The 22,530-nt window shown below is 46.1% G+C and overlaps 1 protein-coding gene across 2 annotated transcripts in view; it reads left to right on the top strand.

Moving 5' to 3' along the window:
* The first annotated feature begins 291 nt into the window (after nucleotides 1-291).
* MAP1A (microtubule associated protein 1A) overlaps nucleotides 292-22,530 on the top strand; it is a 54,923-nt gene continuing 32,684 nt past the window's right edge. Inside the window, exons 1-2 of one of the 2 annotated variants that reach the window (XM_042887977.1) lie at nucleotides 292-469; nucleotides 5,208-5,309. In XM_042887977.1, the coding sequence (XP_042743911.1) occupies nucleotides 391-469; nucleotides 5,208-5,309 (181 nt within the window). In that variant the 5' untranslated portion in view covers nucleotides 292-390. Of the gene's footprint in view, nucleotides 470-1,693; nucleotides 1,872-5,207; nucleotides 5,310-22,530 lie in introns of those variants that run through there. The other variant, XM_042887976.1, reaches the window with a different exon arrangement.

Genomic DNA, 22,530 nt, shown 5'->3' with positions numbered 1-22,530 from the left:
TCTGTACTAGCCCACAGGAACAGTGACGGGTTTTCCTACAGATTATCTTCTCACAGAGGCTCATTACAGTACAGACTGTCAGATTCACATAGGTATGTCAGAGCTCCACCCTCTGAACCCTTGGCTGTTTGGCTGTGTCTGCAGGGCAGGTTCAGTGGGTGTATGGGAACTGCTGAGTCACAGCTGACCCATGATTGAGCACCTGGGGAAAGGACCGGTCAGCCCTGGGAGCACAGGTGAAGGAAGTTCAGCTGTGGGACAGGAAGGGGTGCAGCCTGGCTGCACCTCTCTTAGGCCTCATTTAAGGGCTGATGCCACTGGGGAAGGATGTCTGGTTGGAGATCCCTTCCTTGTGGAGTCTTCCCTGGCTTAGGCCTCATTTAAGGGCTGATGCCACTGGGGAAGGATGTCTGGTTGGAGATCCCTCCCTTGTGGAGTCTTCCTTGGGAGCCCAGGTCTTCAGAGATGGGTGAATATTTTTCCTTTGAAACACTGTTGTGTCTGTGCTAGTCTCTTTGCTGTGACACTTCTTTATCACTGTGTTAATCTTCATGATTGTAATAGCGGGTCACTGGAGACTACAGTAGCATTGGACCCTGCTATCTAACTATCAGACTTCTCTGCTGCAGCTCGGTTCTGTGGAAATCTTGCAGGCTGTGGGGGATGCAATCTGGTGCTGCTTTAAGAAACACTGCAGGTTATTATTGATCTGAATCTTGTTTTACAATGATTGTTTTGCTATTCTGCTATGCTAGCACAATGTGGATCACTATCCCTCTGTCAGAAGAGATGCAGAGTTTTCTACCTGAAGCTACTTTTGGGTGCCTCTCATGTGTTCAGCATGAAGTCTCATGCTCTGCTTGCTCAGTTTTCCCATACAGTGCACCGAGCAGCCTAGAGCTGTGGCTGACTGACGTGCTGCTGAGGTACAGCCACGCACCTACACCTTTATCCTCCCTTTCATCCTGGGTGATGAAGCCCCCATTGACACAGCAGGCCGCTCACAACCACTGTTCTACACGAGGAGCAGGCAAAAACTGGAGGCTTTCCTCTTCTATTTTGCGCTTCTGGAAGGTAGATCTCACGTGCCAACAGGTTTGTCTGTAACTGAAGAGGGCAAAGAGTCACTGAGAAGAGATTAAGACCTCACTGTTCTGCTTACCTCGGAGGGTCAGAGAAGAAGGAAGGAATGTAAATGCTGGGGGCAAGCCCGAGCATCCCTTAGTATTGCTGGATTTTGTGGTGTTACTGCGGGTATTGTGGTTACCCGGCAGCAGACATTTAGAATTTCCTGGGGAGTTCCACATCTGTGTGACTCTCTCCCAGTCAGACCAACGACGTAAACTGAACCGTCTCCAGGATTACACTTCTAATGTCGTGAGCTCGGCACCGGCGCTTGGTCGGGCCCGGTCCGGAGCCGCAGAGACCGCTTGGCGGCCGGCTGCGCGCGGCCCGTATGGGAGCATCCGGGCCTGCAGGGAACCGACGAGGCTCCGCCGAGCGGGCCGGACTCGGCGCGGGAGAAGAGCCCACGAGAAAATTGCGCGCCGCCCCGCCCCGCCCGCCGTGCGCTTGGGGCGGCCTCAGAGCCGCGCCCCTCAGGCGACGCCCCCGTTCGCCGCAGTAGTGCGGCGCCGCGCGGCAGCGGAGCCAACTGGGGAGGAGCTCGGTGCGCTTTAAGAGCCGCGCGCCAGTCACGGCGCGCTGCAGCGGCGGCCGTCGCGTTACCATGGAGACGACGGCCGGACCGGTCGCTATGGAGACGGTGGTGCCCTGGCGCAGGGAGGCGCGGAGGCACGCGCTGCTGGTGGTGATCGGGGAGGTCGGCACGGAGCCGGAGCGCGGGGCGCTGCGCGGCGCCCTGGAGCGAGGTGAGGAGCGGTGCCCGCGGGCCGCGCGGTGCCGATGTCCGCCGTCCGTTGCGGCGCTGCCGCGGGGCTTCCCCCTGCGCCCGGAGGGGTGGCGGCGCGCGTAGGGGAACGGGATGCGCGCGGCGAGCGGGAGAGCTCCGTTAGGCGGGGCGGCACCGAGTGCTGCGGCTCGGGGCGGGCGAAGCTCGCGCGGGCGCGGCACTCTGGAGTGCTGCGGACATTCGGACCGCAAACGTTCGCTTTTTTTTCCTCCCGTTCTGCACATCTTCTCCGGATTCCCACCTTTCTCGTGGGTCCGCGGGTCGGGTCTCGTCCCCGTCTTGCCCAAACTTTGGCTAATTGCGGGCTTCGCCCTGCGGGGCGGCTTACCGCAGTGCGAGGGGCAGCGGCAGCGCGGACTGCGCAGCGCCCGTGGGACCGCGACCCGCGGGAGGGCGAAGAGCAGCCCGGTTCTGCTGCACGGGGACAGTGCTGTCTCTGCTGTTGTGCTTTCCGTACCGGGGCCCCGGCGGAGATAGGTCTCTATATAGAGGAGGTGGTGTTATTTGAAGGGATGGGACCCGCCGGTGGGGCGGAGGCTGCGGCTTCGTGGAGATTTCTAATGGTTCCCAAAGGACGGATTATCGTGACATCAGCGCCTCAAAGGCGGGAGACACGGTGTCCTGTTCTAATAAGCGGTGTCCTACACCTGTAAAAATGAAGCAATACCCCCAGAAAGTTTGTACGTGCTTCTCCCTTTTCTAACCCATTTCTAAGATGCATTGGTTTTAAGTACCAGGAAAAATAAATGCGTATTTTGCGGCGCAGATTTTAAATGGCACAGCACGTGCCCCGTTCTGCAGTCAGCGGTCTCCCAGACGCCTGTCGAGTCCTGTCAGCTGCAGATGCTTTTGGCCTTAGGGCCGTTTGCACATGGGAAAGCATCCACTCGCAGCAGCTACTTGATGGCAAACAAAACTGGTCCGAAACATTGCACGCTATACGTCTGGATTTTTATTTATAGATTTGTTTTAAGAATAAAACAGTTTTTTTTGTCGCCTCTGTTCTTCTCACTGTTGTGCCCTGCCTGCACCAAGCCTACCAGGATGAGGTTCATGAAGTGTAAATGAATGTATTCCTCTCTCAGGCTGAACCAGGAAGTGCACTTTCCCCACTTTCTTCTTACAGCTTGATTCAGATAAATTGAATAATGCATATCAGACGCTGCAGGAACCTGCTTGTTCCTGCCCTTACTGCTTCTGATGCAGCGTCACTGTATCTGTGAAACACTTGAATACCTATTCTAAAACGATGTCCACAAATACTGGTCTGATTCTTCTGTTCCTTTGTAACTTTTGTCCTGTTCTGAAACAATATTAGAAAGAGTATAAGAAAATACCAAACCTTAAAACCCAATTATCTTGGCAGGAAATTAACGGGGGAAAAAAAAAAAATTACAAAGGTATAAGGAAAGAGATGGGAAACTGATGAGACCCATGGTACGTTACCCAGCTGTGCATGTGTGAAAAATATGCACATTTGGAAACCTTGTTATGGCATAGTCTGCACTCCTGCATCAGCAGGTAGGATGGTAATCAGCAAGGACATTGTTCTGGCTGTTGTACAACGGCATAAATTGAAACTGTGACAGGTGGGGATAGGTTAGAAGTGATTTTAGACTGCCCAAAGGGGAAAAAAAAGACATTGTATAAATTGTGGCAATAATGAGTGAAAAAAGAATTACCTTTTTCCTTGCTCTGAAGGAGTATATCTGTCTGTATTCTGGAGGAAGTAGCAGTGCCTCAAATAGCATCAATTGCTGCAGTAGGACTCGAGAACTCTGACACAGCAGCTCGAGTCAGCAGGATGTGTCCTGCAGCGTGCTGCCATGCTCAGCTCGGGTGGGAGTGCTCACAAGCACTGCATTAAGAGGCGTTGGCCACCGATTATATCCATCGTGCTTTCTAAGGCTGTTTCATAGGAAAACAGTCCTTTCATCTCTTTCCTTCCTGTTGTGTTGTCATTTTGTTGTGTGTTTCACTTGTTCCTATCCTATGCAGTCAAAAAGAAATAGGTGTTCTGTGACAGTGTAAGTGGTGGTAAGTTTCTGGATGTTCAGAGGACTTACTATTTGTTTGTTTTGTGTACCCTGCTGTGAAGCTATTACTCTATGGTTTCAGCTGTCATCAGGGAAAAATCCTAAGACAAACATTTTCTTGAGTTGCTGTGAATTCTTGAGACTACTGAAGTGCAATGCGATGACCTGCTGATTCCATCCTGCATCTGTGGTGAACAAGCTGATACGCTCTAGCTTGTAACCTAGAAGATACTGCTTTCCACCAACAGCCTTCAGAAGCTCTTGTGCAACATCAAATCACTATGCTGGAGAACCAGAACTTCAGTAACTGGAAACAGTATATGTGAAAACATGCTTCACTCCTAAAAAATAATAAAAAAAAATTTTTAAAAAGGCAGATATTTGGTCATCTTTTTACATAAGAGAGGGAACGTCTTCAGAAAATGGTGGAATAACTCTCAACACAGACCTTAAAAATAAACACTAGGGCTGAGATCCTTGTTCTGTTTAACTCTTAGAAGTCTGTGTTAGCGGCCTTCTGCAGCTGTGCTTCTGCAGCCAGCAGTGTAAGAGGCCAGCACAGTGATTCACAGTGTAATTCCATTATTGTTCATGGCACCACAAAGCAGTATTGCGCCAACAAAGTGCTTCTTATTAGCCTGTGAAGTTCTGATCTGTGGTGTTCGGTGTCATTCAGAACACAGAGCTGCTAATGCTGAGGTCTGAAGGTGACTTCCCAGCATGGCGTGGTGCCACTTGCTCTGGGAGCAGACGCTGTTTCCTGCTGTGATATGAAAGCGATTAGCTTACAAAGATTATGTAGATTAAAAAACAAACCCAAAGGGTCTCAGTAGGATCAGGGGCTTTGAGGGCGTGATTAGGCAGAGGGAGCTGAGGTCGGGGGGGTTTTGTGACTTGAAGGATGCTCGAGTTCTAAGAGCACAGAAGCTGATGTGTCTGAGCTGTTTAGTAGTTTAACTCGCTTAAGCAAGTTAATAAACTTCTAACTAGAGCAATTTAGCCGTTATCCTTCACGGTTCTTCTGTTTCACTCATGCAAAACCTAGGCTGTAAAAAGAGATGCTTGATGCATGTACTGCAGGTGTAGGTGTTTTATGGAAGGGAAACAACTTATGGCCCTTTGCTTTTGAAGACTTTTTCTCAGCGTTAACCATCTTCCCTCGGAAGGCCATTGCTGCTTCCTGGATGTCATGTTTACTTTTGTCCCCTCTTTCGGTAGCCACTGTAACGACAGCTCACTGTTCTTTCTCTGTTGGGCAGGAATTCGCTCCTGGAATATTGACCCTTTGTCCTGCGATCTGAATCAGCAACTGCGACTCTTTGTAACCCGGCATCTGGCCCAGTTTTCTTCAGAAGTCAAAGGTCAGTTTTTTTACTTTATCAACATTAACTTTTATCTTTTATTTCATATTTGAAAAGAGGTAGAATAAAGCTGGCTCTGATTTAGAATGACAAATTCATATAACGAGTTATTTGTCCAGGATTCTGTATACAAACACAAAAGAAGAAAAACAATCTCAAGGATCTGTTAGATGCAAAGAATTTAACTAAAAATTAGTACTGAGAATAGAAGCATGAGCCTACAGACCTTATGAATACATCTTCCAGATGGGAAAACTGTTCTCTTAGTGGGTAACTGAAGGAAGGAACCTAAACTGAGCGGTCTCTTAGCTTACCAGTTACTCTTCTTAATATGGAGAATGGAAGTCTCCCTCCTTGCAAAGCAGTACAAATATTGATTTTCTATAATACAGAGCATTTTAATAATAATTAAACTTATCAATCTGTAAAGAGCTGAAGATCTGTCTGAATTGGAAGCAAACATGACAGAGGTTATGGTACAAATATGCTCATGGTGCCATATTGGAGAAGAACATTCACTCAAAATTCTTATCTCAGGGTTGAAGTATCTAGATTAATATTAGCAGCGTGTATCCTCTCACTTGAAACTTTTCTTTTTCCTGCAGAGCAAGGGGTGATAAATGCAATGCCAGACTATAAAGAAGGTCTCAGGAGGGATCCAGGGGATCACAAGCCTGTCAACCAGCTGTAAATTCTGCTGATCAAATCAGTACAATAACAATAAAGAACAGAATTAGTGCCCACCTGAGAATAGTCACCACTGTTCCTACAAAGAGAAATCCTGCTTTTCAAGTGTATTGAATTTCAGAATCATTAAGGCTGGAAAAGACCTCTATAATCATCTAGTACAATCATCCATCTGCCACCAGTACTCTCCTCTAAGCCATATCTCTGAGTGCTATATCTTTCCTTTCCTTAAACAGCTGCAGGGACAGTGACTCCACAACTTCTCTGGGCAACCTGCTCCAATGTCTGACTCTTTCTGAGAATAAATTCTTCCTAATGTCCAACCTGGACCCTCCCTGGTGCAACTTGAGGCCGTTCCCTTTAACCCTGTTGCTTGTTACTTGGGAGCAGAGGAGGGCTCTCACCTTGCCACAGCTCCTTTCAGGTAGTTGTAGAGAGTGTGCTTTCTGGAGGGGTCAGCAAATGTAGGTAAGTGGTTTAGTCTACCTGTCAAAGTTTTTTTTTTGAAAGTCAAAGTTCCTGAAGTCTGTTTAAGGAATCCTATTGGCCACAGACTAAAAAGTAAGGTCTCAGTATGCAGAAGTTAATGAGAGGAACGGGCAGATAGAAGTTGTGATGTAAATAGTCACCTCCCACAGTGGAGGCAGATTGCTGGTTGAGTTTAGCAAGGTCCGTGCTGCATAGCTACTTAAACCTTAGAGGGTGAACACAAGTAATGAGGCAGGTTTGATAACCAGAAGTCATTCAGGGTATTCGTGCTGTATGGGAACTGCTGAGTCATGGCCTGAACCTCTGATTGATCACCTGAGGCGAGCCATGAGTCCGCCAGAGGAGCACAGGTGAAGGCAATTCACCTCTGCTGCTGGAAGGGGTGCAGCCTGGCTGCCCCCCTCCTAGACCTATTTAAGAGCTGGCTACCAGAGGGGAAGGATCTTGTCTGGAGATCCCTCCTTCTGGTGTTTTGTGGTGAGCCCAGCATAAGGGTAAGCCTTCCATTTATTCTCTCTTGTTATCATAGTCCACTTCGCCTAACTCTTGTTTATTTTGTGATTGTAACATCTTAATATCCATTGATTATACAAGTGCTGAATCCTGACGGAAGAATTTAAGTTGTCTGAAAGAAGCATTCGTATGTAAAAAACAGCTCTGCAAGCCTGGCTTCAAATATAAAATGAGTTCTGAGATGACCATTTCCGCTGAGGAGTGAAGCCCTGTAGTATGATACAGTTCAAACAGTATGTTTCTGTGACTGCTTTCCTCTATAACAAAATATTAAATGTATTGAAGTGCAGTTACTGTTACCCTTCAAAAGTGGCGTGCCAAACACACACTTTTCTATCAAACTGAATAAACTAATCAGAGGAAAGCAGCTCTGCTTCTGCACACTGTGGGAGTAACTTTTGGCATGAATTCCAGACACACTTTGTGTGAATAGGGCTGTTGTAGCTGAGATGGGCTAGTTACAGTGTAGGCAGAACTGCCAATGTTTTCAGTGAGCTGAAACAGGACATGCAACAATTTATCTAAAGGCTGTTTATTTCTGTACTAGCTTACTCCTCTTTGCACAGCCATCCCCAAGCAGATAAGCATCTGGACCCACAACAGATCCTACTGAAACGCTTTGTTTGTCTGATGTGGGCCTGGTGAACAAAGGTACTTTTGTTCTTCAGGAAGGTGTTGGTGTGCTTCTGAGGGCACCTTCCTGAGGGACCTGCTCGTTACCTGGTAGATGTGCAGGAGGTTCATGCAACAAACATCTGTCTGGGCGTTCGGCAGCTTTGGAAGCCTTCTGGTTGAGAAGAATGGAGAAGTTTAGTAGTTGGTGGCCAAATGCCTTTTCCCTGGGAAAAGACAGTAAGTCTTAGAGCTACGGAACTCCCTGCTAGCAGTGGGTAATAAAAATTAAATCTCTTACCGTGCTGCTTTTGGATATTGTGGTATCACTAAGAACCAGGATCATATTAAACAGTCTGGAGTGAGTTGCAGCACAATCTCAGCTCTGCATGCCTGATTTCACTGACGAAGCTGAAATTGTCTGTACTTTTGATGCTGAATTGGAGGCCAACAGCTTAATGTGTTACTAGATATGATTTTGTGCATTCTTCAAGCCCCTCTCCATCAGTGCACATCTGCAGAATTTTGTACAGGACAACTAATTTGCACTGGCTCTGCACAACTTCTCTTGCTGTAGTTGTCATGTGGGATGGGAAACAGCTGTTCGGCCTCCAGCTGTTCCCACTCCTTGTGTGGTGAAGCTGACAGTGGTAGAGAGGTGAGACATTCTGGTATGCATTAGTTACCGTAGGTGGCTACTGGATTTGTGGCAAATGTGTGTAGCTGATGTATGATTTTCTAACAGTTCCTTGCTGGTGTGTAAGGCAAGAAAAGCCAGGAAGATGGTGTTTGGAGCTGCATCAAACTAGAAACTTGTATGTTGCATGGGAACTGCTGAGTCACAGCTGATTGAGCACTTGGGGAAAGGACCGGTCAGCCCTGGGAGCACAGGTGAAGGCAATTCAGTTATGGGACAGGAAGGGGTGCAGCCTGGCTCATTTAAGGCTCATTTAAGGGTTGATGCCACCGAGGAAGGATCTCAGGTTGGAGATCTCTCCTTGGTGAAGCTTTTTCCTGTGAACCTGGAATCTTCTGATATGGGTGAGCAATCTTCTTCCCTTCCTTTATGGCACCTTTCTATTGTGCCAGTCCTTCCAAACAACCTTTGTTGTAGTGCCTTTCCCATTGTGTTGATTTGTGTAATTGTTACATATGTTCCTGTTGATAATTCAGTAAATGTGCAATTTTAAATGCAGCAAAATGATTCCTCTGAGGGATCTATACATGGGCTTAAGAATATTGAGCCCAAAAGGAACAAGCGTGGTGGGTAATAGCCACAGTTAAAAATGTGCTAAGAACTGTCTAGAGCGGTAGAGAATGATGACAATCCCCACAGTCCAAGATTGCTGTGGGAGATAATGCAGCTGAAGGTGAATACTGAAAGGCCAGAAGGCCGAAAGGTTAGGCTGTAATTCAGGATTTAATTATGGGTGGTGGATCTTAAGTACGTACAGACTTTTGGTGACAGTAACAAGAAACTGTGGTTATGTTATAATTAGTAGGAGAATATGGGAATGACGGCTGTAGCAGGAATGCTAAGTCATGGCCTGAAGCAGTGATGGAGCACCTGGTGGGAAGGCAGGACCAGCCCAGGGGAGCTCAGGTGCAAGTAATATTGCTGAGTGACAGGAAGGGCTGGAGCCAGGATTTGCCCCTTCCAGACCTCGCTTAAGGGTTGGCAGTGGAGGTGAGAGTGTCTTACTGGAGATCCCTGCCTACTTGAGGCCTTTCAAGGGTAAGCAGCTTCTTTCCTTTACTTTTGTGTCTGTGGCTGCAGTCACCTACTATAGCCTACGACTTTGCTGCTATGCTGTCACTGCTACACTTGCCATCGTATTACAATGGCAAAATCAGAAACTGCAGGTCACAACTGGTATGAACCTAGAGAACCTCTAAATGCAGCCTGGGAACTGTCTTTACTGCACACAATATATGCTAACAGGCAATGCTCTCTGCAGTGGTAAAAGCCTTCTTAGCCATGCTGCCTCAGTTTGAACACATTTTCTATGTTTTCTTACTTCTGTTGCACCTTTCTGCAAATCTGCTGCTGTGCGTCTTGTAACAGCCACTTGAAGATGTGAATATCTGTTATTATCATTCAGATGCAGATAAATTACACCAATTAGCTTTAAACATTAAGAATTGCTCAGCTCTACACTGCATGTGTGCTTCTTCCTACTGTGGGCGAAGGGCAGAGTGGCTGCTCCTCTCTAGTAGGAGGCTGTACCAAAGATCTTCTAGAATCCCTTCCAATTGATGTTTTTATAATTTTTATGCCACTTGAAAGACCTCAGCCTTGAATGTGTAAGGTATGTGTACCTCCTCTATGTTGGTATGCTTAGCAGTATTTCTAGAGAATAAAACTATTCAGAAGCATGTATATTAATATCAGAATATCAATCCCATAACTGTTCATGTCTGTATTCAGGAAAAAACTCATTGGAGCACAACAGTTACTGTACAGCCAGAATGGTTCATGGCCATTTACTTAATGCAGAGTTCTTCTCTACAAGCTTCCAACAACCAGTAAGTTTGGCATTGCTGGCAGGAAATTCTATTAGATGAAGAATGGTAATAGAATACGAGTAAGTAAAGCAGTCCAGTGAACAGAGTAGTCCAAGGCTTTTCAATTTGCAGTTTCTCAATTCATTACAGTAGTCGTAATACAGATACAGTTTGGAAATGTTAATGCCTGGATTTTGAAGCTGAAATTATAATGCAACTGCAACATTCTGTAGGAGGAGAGATCACAGTTATTTCTCTAACAAGTTTTTAATCTCTTCAGAGATGAGGAACAAATAAGTCTCAAATGTGGCCCAAGCAAGTGGGGAAAAGAACTGATAGTGTTGAGGCAGCCATGAAAATAATACCTAATCCTTCTTATGGAAGTGGGCTTTTTTGGTACGGACTCGTTTCTGTGTATCACAAACAACATGACTCCTGTTCTGGGTTAATCTCACAGCATAGTTTGTGGGGGAGAACTATAGTTGGTAGGAACAGCAGGAAACCAAATATGGATCTAGTGACGACCTTCCCCAAGGCAAGAAGGGTAGTGCTAGTTGGCAGCAATAGAATAGAAAGTGATAGAAGCAACTCCAGAGGACCTTGCTTAATGAGCTTCTCGTGTTGTGGAGAACACAGATGACGTGATGAGAAAGTGCACCTCTGTGCTGTTGTCAAATGCCGTTGGCTGCCCCAAGTTCTTGAAGACCATATGCACTGTCTCCTTGGATGTTAACAGTTCTCTGTAAAACAGGACTGTCTTTCCAATAGAAATTGACATGTGGCAAAGTGAAATGCTCAGAATAATTATTTCTGCTTGCTGTTTGTTGATGTTCAGAGAAAACAGCTACTCCGAGTGCAGAACTGTTGTCAGAAATAGAGTAGCTGCTCTGAGCCATGCTGGAGAATGTCGAATAGCTGTGTAGCGATCCCAGTGATCTTTCCTCTCAGGCTGTATTGTGATAATCTTCAGGAAACCTTATAAATAACATAATTAAGAGTCAACCAATCAAGAATAATGTTGAATTTGGTTGAATAAAAGCTTGAAATAATGGAATGTTGAGAGGATACTTTTCTTGCGCTGGTAAAAAGATTATGGGAAATACTAAGCTCTTTCTTGAATTTAGGGAGAAACTTTCAACGTTTTGTGCGGAAATCAGCAGAGTTTAACAATCTAAAAATGGTCATTCAGGCAGAGAGGAGTTGGCTTTCAAGCCTTTTTTTTGGACCTAATGCATAGGCTGTGCTTCCCTCACAGTCATTAGCCCCTCATTAGAGATATTTCCATGCTGTTGACTGTCCAGTTAATAGACGTTGAACAACACACACACACCTTCCCCACCCCCATTCATTATTTCTCTTGGTTGAAGAGACCTTGCTTACTTCACAGCTCCTCGTAGGAAAGCCACTTGAGTTTTTCTTAATATCTTCCAAGTCTGCCTCTTTGAGATGCTGGGATCAAAACTGATTCAAGTGTCATAGAGCTCTGTGCTTACACAACATCACCAGGCTTTTCCGAATTTCTAACATCTCTATCTGCTTTTTTCTGTTGCAAAGCATTGAGTTGACTTGAGGATTAAAGAAGTTGTCATAATCTGAAGAAACTTAACAGGAATAATCTTCATTTTCCCTTTATGTGTTTTAAAATGTTGCTGTGTTCAGAAGCTTTGCATTGTGGTTCTCCCCCCGATACTCAGCAACATGCTTGGTGAAAATACGAACAGTGTTTTGGGACTTTGCTTTCTTGCAAACCTGCTATGCAGAAACATTAGTTTCTTGCTTTTATGCTGTCCTGTCCAAATGCTGAGTTCTGACTGAAAGGGTAAAGGGTGCTTTTTCTCTTGATCCAGAACTACTATAAGCATTAGAACTGCTTTCAGCAGCTGGCAGTTCTGTATTTTTGTATTGTGTGTTCTCAACTGCTGAAGCTTCAGTAAAGTCATGTTCAGGTTCCATCATGTGAAGTAACATTCCTGTGAAAGGAGTGAGTTCTCATGGATTCTGTTCATCTTCTCTTACTGGGTAGTAAGGCAAGAACTGAAAATTCTGGTCAGCTTTTTGAAAGCAAGAGAGATGAAGGGAAATGCCACGCTGAGTCAGATCGGTGGTCTATGTAGCCCAGTATTCTGCCTGCAGAAGTAGCAACAAGAGAGATAACTTGGGGACAACATATGACTGTAGCTGCTTTTCTTTGCCCTTTTCTCCTCATACTCCCTTGCTATGCATAACGTTTGAGTTTGGGATGTTAAAAGAACATCTGCAGCAACTCTTTTTAGTGAAATCTGTTCAATCCTTACTGAATTTACAGTGTGGTTTTATAGCATGTGTAGCAAGGTGCTAAATCTCAGTGCTTGCTGTCCAAAGAGGTAATTTTCTAAGTTGATTTATCTTCACTGAGTGCTTCCTCTTCTCTGGCATTTCAGAACTTGGTGAGTAATGGTGACCTGATCTCCTACCACTGATTTTTATAATCTTCAGCTCTCCTCTCTTAAGTTGAAGCGTTTGGAACTTCTAAGACTCTTATGGCACCTGTTCAAACCCCTTAATCATTTTGTTTATCTAAGCTAAACCTAGACTGATAGACACAGCACTTTGCACGCTTTTGCTACCGCTGAAGATAATGCGGTGCTGTCCCAGTTCCTCATTGATGCTCTCAGAGGTGAGGGATTCAGGAAGCTCTGTGCCCAAAGGATGGAGGAAAGTTCATCCCCTTATAACAACATCAGATAAGAACTACAGCAGAATAGGGGCTTCTCCTATTTGAACGGCTGCTTGATGTTACTGCTTCTCCATAGTTGCTGACCCTGTTTATGATATGGTGCTTACATGACTTGTTTTGTGCTCAAGTACTACAACTAAGATTTCCAATTCTTATCTTCAGCTGTTGTTCATGAGTGACATAATTTGAAAATAAGTGTCTACCTGCACTTCAGACATCAGCATCCTGGGGAATCTGACTAGCTTCCATAAAACTTGGCTAAGGCCAGTGAAATGCCCAGAGATGGATGCTTCATCACTGGTGACTTTCAAGGCAGGCTGGATCAGGCCCTGAGCAGCCTGCTCTAGCATTGGATGTCCCCATTCATTGCAAGGGAGTTGGACTGCGTGACCTTTGAAGGTCCCTTCCAGCTCTAAGGATTTTATGATCACTGGCTCAGGGAGTTTTCTTGCTGGAAAGCTGAGCTGGCTGCAGGGGCTCAGCATTGCGTATTGAGTGGTGTGACCTTGGTGAGCACCCAGTTCTGTGGTTCTCACAGCCCGGGCATTTCAAGGGTTGCAGGCACTGTTTTTAGCACCTTATGTAAGATTTTTTTTTTTTTTTTTTTTTTCCCTCAGCAGACTCCTGCTATCTTTTTAGTGTGTAACCCATTTAAATTCTCTGTATTCACCTAGAATAGCATTCTTTTCTTTCATTGACTGTCTGGCCTTATTCTCTTATCTCTACTTCTTTGTTAAACCATGTATCTTATTTAAATAAGTGTTTAGCAGCTCTGAGCAAGGTAGCCAGGTAAGAAGAAAGAAGAGGGGTGCAACTCCACTCAATATCAGTGAAAAAAACAGGAAAAAAGGGAAAACAAAAAAAATAACCTGTAGAGGACACCCTTTTGTTCACTTGATAAAATTAGCAGCTTTCAGTCACTGGATAGCAGTCTGAATGGTCTATGTGCTACCGAAGCTACCACTGACTACCTAATCCTCCAAGATGGACTTCACACTTGAGGTGACTGTGCTCTTGTAACTGTTCCATGTGTTGGGATTTTTGTTTTGTTTTTTTGCAGTGCTACAGTGGCATCTCTTCAACTTGACAAAGGCAGTGTTCTCTCGGTGGTTGTGTGCATTGTAAGCACCAGAGGTACAGTGACCTCTAACACTGTCTGCTGCTTTTTAGAGAATTCCACATTTTTTGTGTTCTGTAGAAACGGTGAAAATAGATAAAATTCTTACAAGTTAATGCGAGCTCTGGGTGACTGTATGAACATTGCTGGAATTCTAACATCACTCACATTTAGTGATTGGTAACGGAAGCTGTGCTGATAAACTGTTAGCACATCGTTAGTTTACTGTGGCTGTGTGCTCCTTTGGAGCCCCTACCTGCAGTGGCTTTTCCAGCCCTTGTGAACTTGCTAAGGCAAACAAAATGATGGGCAAAATGGAGGGAGGATTAAGCAGGAAAATAATCCCAAACACATGACAGCTCCAGCAGCTGTGGACTGATTTCTTGGTCTGTTTCACTCTACTTCAGCTGTTTGTTCACTCTGTTTCAGCCGTTAGCAGTTCCTCAGATCTTTCTTTGCTTTTAAAAATCTCAAGTATTGGCATGGGCTGGAGGGGAGAGCCTCTGCCTGGCTGCTCTCAATTCCTGTTTACCCGAGTGGTGCACTTAGCAGTTGAAGGTAAGTGGCTTAGGATGCTGTGCCTGCCTCTTCCTCAGGCTGAGCGTGCAGAGCTGAGCCATTCAACTCTAACTCTGCCTATGCTCATTAATACGTCTAGAAAAGAAAAAACAGAGAAACCAAGCAAAACTTCTGAGCCTATCTTCTACCTTAAGAAGACATCATAGTTTACAGCCAGCAAATGTAACCTGTCTGTGCTCTGGTGTAGAGTGGGGCCACTGGGGGCATTAACGTGCAGTCGCTCAAGTGTTGCCAGGCTCTCAGCCTGCACAGTCACAGCATTTGCGGCAGCCTGCTGCGTCCAGCTTGGATGGAAAAAACAGAAATCTCCTGAAGTGATCCTCTCTAGGATCTCAGCCGCTATTTCAGGAAGTAAATTTTTCCATTAGATACAGATTCAGAGGAGTGGGGAGCAGTGCTGGAAGATCCCGATAATCCTATTTTTCTGTGAGATTAATTGTTGCCATGTGCTATTGTAATTTTAATGCCGTAATTCCTACCTCCTTAGAAAACAGATGTCCCTGGGGCTGGCTGTGTTCCAGGATTTTGCCTCGCCCTGTTAACTGTGGCATTGCCAGAACAGATGCTGCTTTTCCTCTCTGCAGATACGTGAAATTGCAGACTGGAGGCACTGTTTCCTTTCCTGTTCTGGTGTTGCTTTGTATCTGGGGATCTGAGGCGACGAGGATTCTATTTGATGCTGAGAAATTATCGCAGTATTTGAAGATCACGCAGCTTAAAATGGATTTAGCAGGTGTGATTGAAAGCAGTGAGTCTAAAAGCATCTGTCTGTTGAAGTAGCAACTGGCCTTCACTGCTTGATTTGGAAACTTCAGGAGTGCAAAAAAAATCAGCTTTTCTTTATTTCTTGGTAGAGCAAGTGTGTTTCAGCAGGGGCCCCACATTGCACTCCTGTTCCATCTGTAATTTCTTACTTATTGCCTTATCCTGCTAGTTTGTATGGAGCAAGAAGGGAACAAATGAGTCAATTCCTGAGCTCAGCCTTCGGAAAACTAAGAGAACTGCAAAAGAAAGGATATTCATCCGTCCAATCTCCCCCCCCCCCCCCCCCAAAAAAAAAACAAACCCACAAACAAAAAAAACCCACCCACTTTAACAGTGTATATTTGATTGTAGGTCTGAGTGTTGTGATTTTTTTCTTTGCTGCGCAGGCCTTTTAAGGTTTTTGTTCTCTACTGTTTTCCCCAGAAAGAAAAGGTTATCAGCCACTGGTGTTTACTGTGAGTTTCTCTCACTGCAGAAGTGAGGATCTTTCTGCAATCACTGCAGTGAGATACTGAAATCCTGGCCGATGCAGGTAATGGTTGTGCTCCATCCCTCTCCTTCCCTTGATCGCTGTTTAAGGCTGATGTGTATGGAAAGCTTACTAGCAGAACTGTAATTGCAGTGCTAGTGGGCAAATTCCCTGTGCAAGCGGAATGTCTCCACAAATCAAATTGTGCTGATGTAATTATTAATAAAAAATAGATTTACATGGTTACCTTTTGTACTTCCACAGAATCACAGAATCACCCGGGTTGGAAGGGACCCCAAGGATCATGTAGTACCAACCCCCCTGCCTAGCAGGGCCACCAAACATACACATTCCGGATAGTTCTTATTCAACATAGGCAAAACCCTCAGCCAGATTTGTTCTTCCTACCTTCTGAACTTTCCAATCTTTCCTGTCTCTTAAATCAGGGCTACCAAAGTTGGAGTAATTGCAGTCATGAATTCACTGGTTTCTGAAGTTAGAACTTGCTGTAGTAAATTACTACTCTTGCTTCTAAAACTGAATGTTGTGGTCCAGCATTGTCAGCGGTTTGTAGAATTCAAATTCTAAAAGCACATATGGCATGTATTGAGGCAAAGAGTAAATAGGTTCATCATGATGCTGATTTTTGAGTGAGTTCTTCGTGGGGTGTGGAAGTAGTGCATTGTGCTGAATCAGTTCTGCTGTTTTATCTTTCAGATACAAAAAATCCAGGTGCCAGGGTCTGATTGAATGGACCCGGTGAGGGGATTAACCCTTAAAGTTGATAGAAAACAGGAATTAATGATGCAATCATTGGGAAAGAGTTGGTTCTTTGTTGGGGACGCAGAGTGAAGGAAGAGTGCTGTCACTGCTTTCTTTTCTTCAGTGCTTCTCATCCTGGTGCATGTGGGTATTATCTTGCTTGATTTATTTCTAAAAATGGAATTGCTGAGAAATATTGAGTCTATACCAGTCAGCCCTTGAGGTGGTAGCACGTGAGTGACTGATCATCATACCTCAGTCCTTTCTTAAATGGATTTGGTGGTATGTACTCTGAATGCATTTAAAGTAGTGTTGTTTTTTTTTCCCTTAGACTTACTGGGGCAGGTGATACGAATGAGACCAGAATTTCTCATGGTTAATAACAAAAAATGAAGACAGGAACAAATCCTGAAAGGACATAACAGGGTTATATATTGATTTTCAAATGACCTCTGCTCAGCAGTTCTACTCATAGCTTTGTAAATTGAAGCCTGTTCTGGATTTTGTCTGCTTCCCTTTGGCAGTGGCTGCTGTGGAAGTTGGTTACAGCTGTTCACGATGTCAGTTTGCCTTTACCTGGGCAATTGGTGTAGATTTGACCTAACAATACTGCTTTGCTTCTGAAATTTTGTTGAATGTTAATGATTCTACAGGAAAATCTGCAGTAGACAATTTGACTCCTGTAAAGAAGACTCACATGAAGTTGCTGTTCTGAAGATGAGATTTACTTGCACTTTTATTCATGTTTCATAGAGATGAATAATTCAGAAGTGGTTATTGATTTTTTATTTTTTTTTTTTTTCCCCTTCCATTTGTTTCTCATCTCAGATTTCATCTGAGCTGCATCCTTGCAAGAAAACAGGCACTGCAGTGCTGATCTCATCCTGCAGGAGGGCATAGTGGGAGAGAATGGTGTCTGAAAGGGGTGTCCTGTTCAATCTCTGATTTATTTAAAGAGTATTTCAAGTATTTTTCTTCTTTCTTGGCTATAGTAGGCCTTACAAGCAGCAAGGAGCTGTTAATGGTAAAACCCTTATTGTGTTCACAATCTACTTGCACTGCTCTGGAGGGCATATGTATTCTGGCTTTCAATTTTGGCTGTGCCTAGAAGAGCAGTTCTGTGATCTCAGGACTTATTTCCTGGAGTATCTCTTCATGTTTGTTTTTCTTGAATATCATTGCTTGTCTTCAGAATGAGATTTGTTGTGAGAGAAGCTTCCATACAACGCCACTCAAATTTGTGTGAAAACAAGTTACAAGGTCTAAAGTTTTAAGGAATATGACAGCTACCCTATGTTGCATAAAGAAAATGCTTGTTTCAACAACTCAATTTTCCCACTGTATATATGCTAAGAATCATCATTAAGCAATGCATGGGACTTAACCTGTGCGAGGTGTGAGCAGGTGGACGAGCTTCTCAGCCTGGTGGTGGGGCTCAAGGATGAGGTGCAGAGACTTAGGCCCATCAGGGAGTGAGAGCGGGAGATCGACTGGTGGAGCGACTCACTGGCTTACCAGAGGGAAGGGCTCTGCGAAAAAAAAAACAACCCAGACAGTTGGTGGACCCCTACCCTGTCACAGTCAGACCTCACTGATGAGGAAGGTTGGAAAAGAGTCCCAACTCGGTGTCACAAGAGACACCCCGGCCTGCCTAGCCTGCCCCCACAGCTCCCTCTAAGTAACAGGTTCCAGATGCTGGAAGTTGAAGGGAGGCGACTGGAGGGGTGATGCAGGATCAGCCTAGGAGAAAGCCCAGGGCCAGGCGGTCACCCCCATGCCTTGAGACTGCGTCTGATAGTAAAGAAAGAAGGGTGGTCGTGGTGTGTGACTCCCTTCTCAGAGGAAGAGAGGGCCCCATATGCAGACCTGACCCAGGCCATCAGGAAGTGTGCTGCCTTGCTGGGGCTCCGGTCAGGGACATAACCGGGCAACTCCCAAAGCTGGTTAGGTCAACTGACTATTTTCTGCTGCTCATAGTTCAGGTGGGCAGTGATGAAATCACTCAGACAAGCCTATGCACGATGAAAAAAGATTTCAGGGGTTTAGGGCGTTTAGTCCACGGAGCAGGAGCTCAAGTGATCTTCTGCTCTATACCTTTAGGGGCAGTGAGGGACTCCGAGCGGGATAGAAAAGCACAAGCAATGAATAATTGGCTTGGAGGCTGGTGTTGAGCCAGAAACTTTGGGTTCTTTGATCATGGGGCAGTTTACTCAGCCCCCGGCCTGCTGTCTGCCTGTGGAACCCAGCTATCTCGAAGGGGGCAGCATATATTAGTGCAGGAACTAGCAGGGCTTATTGAAAGAGCTTTGAACTAGCTATGAAGGGGAAAGGGGACAAAACAGGCCTCTCAAGAGATGAGCCTAGGGGAAAGATGCTCGAGCAGGGGGTGAGGCAGATGACTCGTCTGGAATGTCTATACCAATGCACGCAGCATGAGCAACAAGCAGGAAGAGTTGAAAATGATTGTGAGTCAGGCCAATTATGACCTTGTTGCTATTTCCAAAACATGGTGGGACCGCTCCCATGACTGGAGTGCTGAGATAGATGGCTACAAGCTCTTCAGAAGGGATAGACGAGGAAAGAAGGGTGGTGGTATGGCCCTTTATATTAAAGACTGTTTCGATGTAGAAGAGCTTGGGGTTGGGAGTGATAGAGTGGAGTGTCTATGGGTAAGGATCGGGGTGAAGGCCTGTAGGGGCGGCATCTTGGTGGGGGTCTGTTACAGACTGCCTAATCAGGACGAAGAGTTGGATGAGGCATTCTATGAGCAGCTCGTGGAAGTCACGCGATTGCCAGCACTTGTTCTGATGGGAGACTTCAGCTTCCCTGATATATGTTGGAAATATAATATAGTGCAGAGGAAGCAGTCCAGGATGTTTCTAGACTGTGTGGAAGATTGCTTCCTTATGCAACTGGTAGGATAGCCTACCAGGGGTGGTGCCCTGCTGGACCTGGTCTTCGCTAACAGAGAAGGACTGGTGGGAGAAATGAAGGCTGGGGACCGTCTTGGGCAGAGTGACCACAGAATTGTAGAATTCTCCATTCTTGGGGATGTCAAAAGAGTGGCCAGCAAAACTGCCTTCTTGAACTTCCAGAGGGCGGACTTTGACCTGTTCAGGGAGACTGTAGCGCGGGTCCCTTGGGAGTCGCTTCTCAAGGGTAAAGGGGCCCAGGAAGCCTGGACGCTTCTCAAGACTGAAATCTTAAAGGCACAAGAACAGGCTGTGCTGAGTGCTGTAAGGCTAGCTGCAGGGGAAGATGACCGGTGTGGATGAGCCAGGAATTACTGTTGAGACTCAGGGAGTAAAAGAGTCTACATCCTCTGGAAGAAGGGACAGGCTACTTGGGGAGATTACAAAGAAGTAGCTAAGGTATGCATGGAGGAAGTTAGGAAGGCGAAAGCCCAACTTGAGCTCAGGTTGGTCTCTGCAGTAAAAGACAATAAAAAATCCTTTTATAAATATATCAACGGGAAAAGAAGAACCAAAGATAATTCTTATCCTCTACTTGATGCAGCAGGGAATGTGGTCACTGAGGACAAGGAGAGGGCTGAGGTCCTCAATGCTTTCTTTACATCTGCCTTTAACAGCCAGATCAGTTATCCTCTGGGCTCTTCATGCCCTGATCTGGAAGTCTGGGACGCAGCACAGAATATGCCCTCAGCAATTCCGATGGAGACAGAGAGCTCTTCCTCCGTCTGGACTGTCACAAGTCCATGGGACTGGATGGGCTGCACCCTCGGGTGCTGAGGGAGCTGGAGGGGGTGATTGCTGAGCCCCTCTCGGCCATCTATCAATGCTCCTGGTTAACTGGTGAGGTCCCAGAGGATTGGAGGCTTGCTGATGTGACTCCCATCTTCAAGAAGGGCTGTAAGGAGGATCCAGGGAACTACAGGCCCTTTAGCCTGACCTCAGTACCAGGGAAGGTTATGGAGCAAATCATCTTGGATGAGATTGCATGGCCTTGTGCGTGGTGTCTAGGGGATCAGGCCCAGCCAGCACGGGTTTGTGAAAGGCAGGTCATGCTTGACCAACCTCATCTCCTATGACTGGGTGACCAGTCTGGTAGATGAGGAAAGGGCTGTTGATGTAGTTTTCCTAGACTTCAGCAAAGCCTTTGACATGGTCCCTCACAGGCTTCTTCTGGGGAAACTGGCTGCCTGTGGTCTGAACAAATATGTATTTCTTTGGGTAAGGAACTGGCTGAGGGCCGTGCCCAGCGGGTCGTGGTAAATGAAGTCCGGGTGGCGACCTGTTTCAAGTGGTGTCGGTACTGGGGCCCATCCTGTTTAATATCTTTATTGATGACCTAGATGAGGGGATTGAGCACACCCTCAGTAAGTTTGCAGATGACACCAAGCTGGGAGGTGGTGTTGATCTGCCTGAGGGTAGGGCAGCCCTTCAGAGGGATTTAGACAGGCTGGACCGCTGGGCTGAGGTGAATGGGATGAGGTTCAACAAGGCCGAGTGCTGGGTCTTGCACTTTGGGCACAACAACCCCCTGCAGTGTTATAGGACTGGGGATGAGTGGCTGGACGAGTGTGAGAAGGAAAGGGACCTGGGGGTGTTGGTTGATGCTCAGCTGAACGTGAGCCCACAGTGTGCCCAGGTGGCCAAGAGGGCTGACAGCATCCGGGCCTGCATTAGAAATGGTGTGGCCAGCAGGAGCAGGGAGGTGAGCATCCCCTGTACTCAGCACTGGTGAGGCCGCACCTCAAGTGATGTGTTCAGTTTTGGGCTCGTCACTACAGGAAAGATGTTGAGGTCCTGGAGCGTGTGCAGAGAAGGGCAACGAAACTGGTGAGGGGTCTGGAGCACAGGTCTTATGAGGAGCGGCTGAGGGAGCTGGGATTGTTCAGTGTGGAGAAGAGGAGGCTCAGGGGAGAACTCACTGCTCTCTACAACTTCCTGAAGGGAGGCTGTGGTGATGAGGGATTTGGCCTCTTCTCCCAGGCAACAAGCAGCACACGGGGCAATGGCCGCAAGTTGTATCAGAGGAGGTTTAGGTTAGACATAAGGAAGAACTTTTTCTCTTAGAGAGTGGTCAGGCACTGGAATGGCTGCACAGGGAGGTGGTGGAGTCGCCATCCCTGGCAGTGGTCAAGAGGCATCTGGATGGCGTGCTGTGTGATGTGGTTTAGTGCTTGTGGTGGCAATGGTGATGAGGAGACGGTTGGACTAGATGATTTTGTAGGTCATTTCCAACCTTGTGATTCTATGATTCTATGGTTTAATAAGAACTGTACCTTTTTAAGAGAGTCCTCTGTAGCCTTGCCTTGAGTCATGTAACAACAGTGGAAGTACATTTGGAATATTCTGACCTTTCCCAAGTGTATTTTATTCTGGAAGTTCTACCTGTGACATTGCAATTTTAAAACCCATTGCACTTTCTTTCCAGCCTTCCTTTGAGGTTGGCTGCCAGGTGCAGATTCCTACCTTCAGTTTGCATTATCTTCACAGTTGCCTCTGATTGTTGCTGGTTTGCCTCCTGCGATCCCATTGTGAGTTTGTCAGAGCTGTCCTATGAATATCCTCTCTGTAAAGCAGCATGACATCTGTTATACAGATAACTAATGGCACCTGTTAAGTCAGTGCCTCTTGACTGACAGTCCCCTTAAAGATGTTAGCAGCCTTTTGGTCTCTGTTCAAGCCTTAGAGTGGGAACTCTGAAGGAACCTGATCCTTCTTGGAGTAGCTGGTGCCTATTATAAGAGATTGCTGGTTCAGAGAGAGAATGGGATCTGAGGGAATTAAACCTATCTGGAAGAGCAGGGGAGGGATCTTGCACCACATTTTGGCTCTTGGGGCATCTTTCAGGTTGCCCTGGTTGTGTGTCTTTGTTATTTCCCAGTGCTGGATTGGTTTATTCCTTCTCTTCTGTATATCTGTTGAGATATGTGAGAAGCTTTGCTGTGCCTTGGTCTTTGGAAGTCTTGTGGGTGTGCAGTGGGGTCCAATGCTGACAAAGGCTGCTGAGTGAGTACAGCCAATGCAGGAGCCACAGGCAT

The sequence above is a fragment of the Lagopus leucura genome, unplaced genomic scaffold (genome assembly GCF_019238085.1).
Source record: "Lagopus leucura isolate 7727_CA_CO unplaced genomic scaffold, USGS_WTPT01 Super-Scaffold_100128, whole genome shotgun sequence".
Lineage (NCBI taxonomy): Eukaryota > Metazoa > Chordata > Aves > Galliformes > Phasianidae > Lagopus > Lagopus leucura.
Note: the sequence above shows the minus strand (reverse complement) of the source record. Positions and strands in the feature narration are given on the sequence as shown.